At 36.4% G+C, this 6282-nt stretch overlaps 1 protein-coding gene across 1 annotated transcript in view; it reads right to left on the reverse strand.

The window, feature by feature from the left end:
- The window catches only part of LOC125044162 (mediator of RNA polymerase II transcription subunit 15-like), a 14959-nt gene extending 12488 nt beyond the window's left edge, over window positions 1-2471 (reverse strand). The window contains exon 1 of the mRNA XM_047640614.1: window positions 2308-2471. Coding sequence (XP_047496570.1) covers window positions 2308-2471 — 164 coding nt within the window. The remainder of the gene's footprint in view (window positions 1-2307) is intronic.
- Window positions 2472-6282: the final 3811 nt, after the last annotated feature.

Below are 6282 nucleotides of genomic sequence, written 5' to 3' on the forward strand. Positions count from 1 at the left end.
ATAATATATATATAATATATTGCGTGAGCGTTTGTGTACATATATATGTGATATAGTTTAACATTCATTGCATTACATCTATGTATTGATTTATCTAGGTGGCTGAGGTGAACTTTTTATGTCACATTCAGCAGAAGGTCCGTCTGAGCGTGCAACATTTTCATTGGGTGACGTAACGGTGCCGTCCTCTTCCGCATAAGCGCACTCCTGACGTCACGTAGCCTCACGTCGTACGAAACGGGCGTATTTTCCGGGATTTACTGCATGTTGCCATTCCCATATCATCGCCTGAGTATTTTTCCACTTTTTGAGCTGGTTATGTCTATGAATTTAACGTGTGATTTAGAATCTATCTCCCCTCGACCGACGCAATCCCCGATGTCGGCTCGAAGCCGGAAATGAGGCATGAGCAATCGTTTATCTTATGACGAAGGATGCTGGATTGACACGTGATGGAGTTTGTGAATGATAGGATAAAAAAAAATCCTTCCAGCATTGCAGTGGCAAAGTATCATCGTAAATTCATTCGAGCTTTTTTTACCCGGATATTTGGCGACTATTAATTGATCTAACCATAAGTTTTAAGGAATAAAGTTGTAAAAAAAAAAAAAAAAAAAAAAGCCGATGTAGACACAAATTGCGTATAACGTTACCTGAGGATATCATTCTGAAAGTTTTACTGTCCCTTTGGTTACTTAAAGGTGCTACGAAGACGGTATGTGAAACCTTAAACCATTATGATATTTTAGCCGAAACTTTAAAGGTGCGGAGTTAAATGACTCAGCCATAGAGGGAAAGCCATGTGTGTGTATGTGTGTAAGTATATATATACACACACACATACACACACACACACACCAACACACACACACAACACACAAACATTAATACTAGTACATAATACAACATATATTTTATGTACTATGATATATAATCATATGTTTATTACATTTAATATATATACATAATGTTTATATACATTTATATATATACATCTAATAGACACGCAGCACACGCCCCACACCACACACACACACACACACTACACTAATAAATATTGTTTATTATACACATATATAAACATATATGTAATACATACACACACACACACACACAATCATAACAATAATAAACATATTATATATAGTGTAGTGTGTGTGTGTTGAAGGTTATGTATATAAAAAAAACAATACATACAACATGCATATACATCTTTATATACATACATTTATATAACATATATAATAATATGGTTGAATGTGTTTTGTTGTGTCACACAACAGATGCACACACACAACACACACACAACACACGCGCGCACACGCCACCACCACCAGCACACACACACACATAAATAGATATCGACGGCCACCTTCAGTCGATGTCGACTATGGCATTGTTGTCTCTACCCACTCCCGTATAGGTAGAGTCAATGCATGGGCGAAAGAATGTGAGGAGCAAGCTGTTTCCCATGTCGCACGCTCCCTGTCTCCACGCAGCTGAGGGATCCTAAGGAACGGCAAAGACCAGTACAGTTTGGCACCAGGGACGTTGCAGGCGTTACAGAACGAGGTGACAAGCGACAACGAACTGCCTTCGGGGCTCCCGCCACGGATTTTTCCTCAGAGTTGACTCCCGAAGCCTTTTCAACTTATAAATACCACAAGGCAGTAGACTGTTTTGTATAGGGTGGACTGGCATAGCCTTTTTGACTGAACTGCAAGGCAGCAGTTGTCTTGTATAGGATGAACTTCCATAGCCTTTGACCATGCACGGACTGAACAACAAGGTAGCACCATCGTATCTAAGTAAAACTAACCCCAAATGTGCAAATCCGTGCGTGGTGTAGGAACTCACACACGCACGCATCGTGCACTTGTGATGTGTGTATTTATATACGTACATGTAAGGAAGCGCGCACATGTGCACACTCACGGGTTAGTTTACTTATATAATATATATATATATATATATATATATATATATATATACGTAACATACATTTCGTTTCTTTTCCTTTGTCCTACCCAACACTCTGTAAAAAATGAAGTCATATTGGGAAGTCCGAATTCCTACACCTCCGAAACGTATCACGAACATTTTGTAAGAAATCTTCGTGGACACCCTTATACAGATAATTGCACGAACATAGAAAAATCAAATAATCACAAAGCCAGTAAATAATCCACAAAAAAACTGTCACAAGACCGAAAAACGCTCCCGTAAAGGCAGCAATGGACAAACTGGTTGATAAATAACGACAGCAACAACGTCCCACATGCAGCGTGTGGTCTTCGGCATCCTTACTGTGACCCTGACAATCGGACCCCCACGCAGGCATTGAGTTTCCTGTCTTGATCAAGTGAAGACGTACCGCTCGGCGCTGCTGAATCCTGGTGTGGCCCGTTGTTGGAAACCGAAGTCACTTCATTATCTAAGCAGTCAAGAAGGGAGTCTCTGAGCAGTGACATTTGAGAGCTCAGGCAATAAAGAAGTTGACCTGAGAGTGCCAGCCGTGTGCTCAGTCAAGGAGAAATAATCACATAAGTGTGCTCAGGGAAAAGGGTAGGGCAAGGCTGGGTGTAAAAACAGACATTCACGATGAACTGCTCAATGAACATAGACCACTACACGGACAATTCGACTTATTGTCCTATCCACTCGTTGTCTATGGCATCGTTCATAATTACCTTGTTTTCGTTTTAGGCACCATCGGTAAGTGGACATGTGTTTACGTGATACCGTTGTCATCTTTAGTATATAAACCAGAGTTTATATGTATTTTCCGTGTATTATTAAACCAATAGCAAACCTCAACGGCAATGATCTTGTTTTCATTCATTAACATTCAATATATGATATATCATCCCAAGAAGCCGTACATTCATATATCAACATTTTATTAGTTTTATATGAGATCATAATCACATCATTGCCCTATTTCTTACAACTTTTCAAATTGACCCTCTAGCGAACAGTGTTGCGTTGTGGTGCATATCGAGGTGTACGAAAACCAACGTGGCCATGAAACTGCTGATGATGAGCGTCTTCGCTTCTCTTCTCGTGATCTGCCTGATAACCCGACCCGTGATGGCCGAAAGGCTGATAGGATTTGTATGTGACATGACGAGGCTCGACCTAAGGGTCCTTCTTTGGCTTCATATTCTCTACTCGTTCTGCGCTCAGTTCGAGCTCGCTGCCATCGCGGTCGTGGCGGTGTGCAGGTAAGCCTTCTTTCTCTCTCTCTCCTCTCTCTCTCTTTCTCTCTCTCTCTCTCCTCCCTCCTCCTCCCTCCTCCCTCTCTCTCCTCTCTCTCTCTCTCTCTCTCCTCTCTCTCTCTCTCGCTGGTGCTGAAAAAAAACAATCACACAAATATTAATATTGCGATAACATATCTACATCACAAACATTCAATTTATTCTCATAGAACATCATATTTTTTTCCTAACAAAGTACAGCACTTCAGAAAATTCTGAAAGTGCAACATACTCCTGTTACCAACTTGCTCTGACCAGTTCATGATTCTTGAGCACTGACTCATCTGTGTATCATACATTCACATGCACAGCAACACACAGTGTGTGTATGTATGTATAATATGTATGTATATTATAATGTAGTGTGTGTGTATGTATATATGTTATATATGTATAGTTTATGTGTTGTATGATTTTGTGATATATATGTTATGTGTTTATATATTATGTAGTTATATATGTATAATATGTGCATATATAATTGATATATGTGTGAATATATATATATGCATTATATGTGTGCATATATAATATAGATATATGAATATGATATATTTAATATTGTGCATTAAAAATATGTGGGGTGCATCATATATAAATTTAAAATATATAATAATATAATGCATATATTTGTGATTACTATGTCAATAGATATGTATATATAATAAAATATATATGTAGTGCATTATATGTGGTGCATATATATATTATATATATATATATATATATATAATATGATTATATGTTTATATATATATGCATAAATATTATATAATATATATATTATATATATATATTACATACATAGATATACACATATACATACATATATGTACACACAACACTAACAACTCACAGACATATATATAATATAATAAATATATATATATAAATATATATATATAATAATATATATAATATAAGCACACAGACACAAACCACACACACACAAACGCACATATTTTATACATATACATAATATATATATACAAACAAAAATACATAATATATATATATAAATGTGAATATATATATATATATATATGTGTGTGTGTGTGTGTGTTGTGTGTGTGTGTGTTGTGTGTATATATAAATATATATAATATATATATATATTATACTTATATATTATATATATCCATAACTACAGAAATTTGTTTTTAATTTGTCTATCTATAATCTTTTCTTTCTGTTAATCCATCTATCTATGTCTATCTCTATCTGTATATATCTCTCTATCTATCTATTTGCTATCTATCTATGCATCTACATATCTATCCAGCTGACTTTCTGTCTATCCATCTGTCTATCTATCCACCTATGTATCTATATCCGTCTATCTACCTATCTCTCCATCCAGCTTTATAAGATACTACATACATACATACATATATATATATATGTATGTATGTATGTATGTAAAGAAATCAGAGCATGTATGTATGTTCTTTTTCCCATGGCAGGGCTGTTGCGGTATGGGCGTCCAATGCTCATGTACTGCGCCTGAGGTAGCTGTAGGTGCAGTGGTCGGAATCTTCATCTACTCCTTCGCAACCTCAGTCGTAAGTACTGATTTTTTTTTTTACTGTGATTATAGATTGTATTTTTTTGTTTTTTTTTATTTTGTGTGTGTGTGGTTGGCGGGAGAACAGTGTGTGTTTGTTATTAGTGGATTTATATTACGCGAGTGGACAGCTGACAGGACGGGTTAGAGGATTTCCGACAGGCTTCATCCTCACCAATATCATAACGTGGTGGTGAGATCCTGGCTCCTTGCTGTGATTGTTGGCTTAGTCATCATGACAGAAGAACCTCTCTGTTTTACAGGATATGGAAGTTAAATACTCTGGTGTATATTTGCTTTGTTTTTTTGTTTTTATGTATATATATTTTTTTTTTTTTTTTAGGAAAGTAGTTACCGCACACACACGCAAACAAAAACAGACACAGAACACACACACACTAACAGTTAAACTCACAAACGCACACGTTCACTATTTATCTTGGTTTATTTGATGGAATCATACACAAGATAAGATAGTTAATAGATAGATAGATAATATATAGATAGATAGACGAAGAAGAGAGAGAGAGAGAGAGAGAGAGAGAGAGAGAGAGGGAGAGAGAGAGAGACTTCATAAGGTTTATATATCCTGCTTCAACTTCCACGCACTTCCACTCACAATAACAACAATGGTCGAAGTCTCAAGGAAGTTACATAATCGGCAGAATCTCTCAGTGGATTTGTCGTTTTTTGTTTTGTTTTTCCATGTCAAAATGCTCTTTCTTGCGTCTGTCCGTAGTTTGAAAAAAGGAAGATAAGAAGCAGGGAGTGATTAAAGGAAAGCGAGGAGATGTGAAAGGGAAATAGGAAAAATGAAGAGGAAAACCAACATTCGTAGGAGAAGAGCAGAAAAGTAATAAAAAACACAACGAACTACTAAGAAGAAAGTGAATAATAATAGTAGAAACAATGGGAAAAGAAGAACAAGAACAATAAAACAAAAACTTTGGAAGAAGGAATATCGGATACGGAAGAAAAAAAATTATGAGAAGCACAAGTAGAAGATGAGGAATAACAAATCAAAGAAGAAACAGGAAAATACAATCAATCAAACAAACAAACAAACAATGAGAGAAAAAAATAACAATAGAATAATAAAGACAATGAAACGGCGTCTGGCGGGAATATCCCTTACGCAAGATATCGGAGGGTGCGCCTCGGAAAGGCCCGTGGACAGGGTACTGGGTAAAGGGTTAACAAACGGGGATATCTAATAATTGCTAGTTTAAGTGAGATGATAGTATATTTAGTTGTTAGTTTACAAATGCAATTGTTTGTCTGTGTATTCATTTATGTATTTATTTTTTACTGTACAGGACACTGAAAATGACTGAAAGCAAGCACTCTCTCGAAAGGGAATGTGGTAGTTTTGGTATCACACACACACACACACACACACACACATACACACACACACACACACACACACACAACACTTACACACTTACACAACAATACGAT

This window comes from Penaeus chinensis, chromosome 35, assembly GCF_019202785.1.
Source record: "Penaeus chinensis breed Huanghai No. 1 chromosome 35, ASM1920278v2, whole genome shotgun sequence".
In the NCBI taxonomy this organism is placed as follows: domain Eukaryota; kingdom Metazoa; phylum Arthropoda; class Malacostraca; order Decapoda; family Penaeidae; genus Penaeus; species Penaeus chinensis.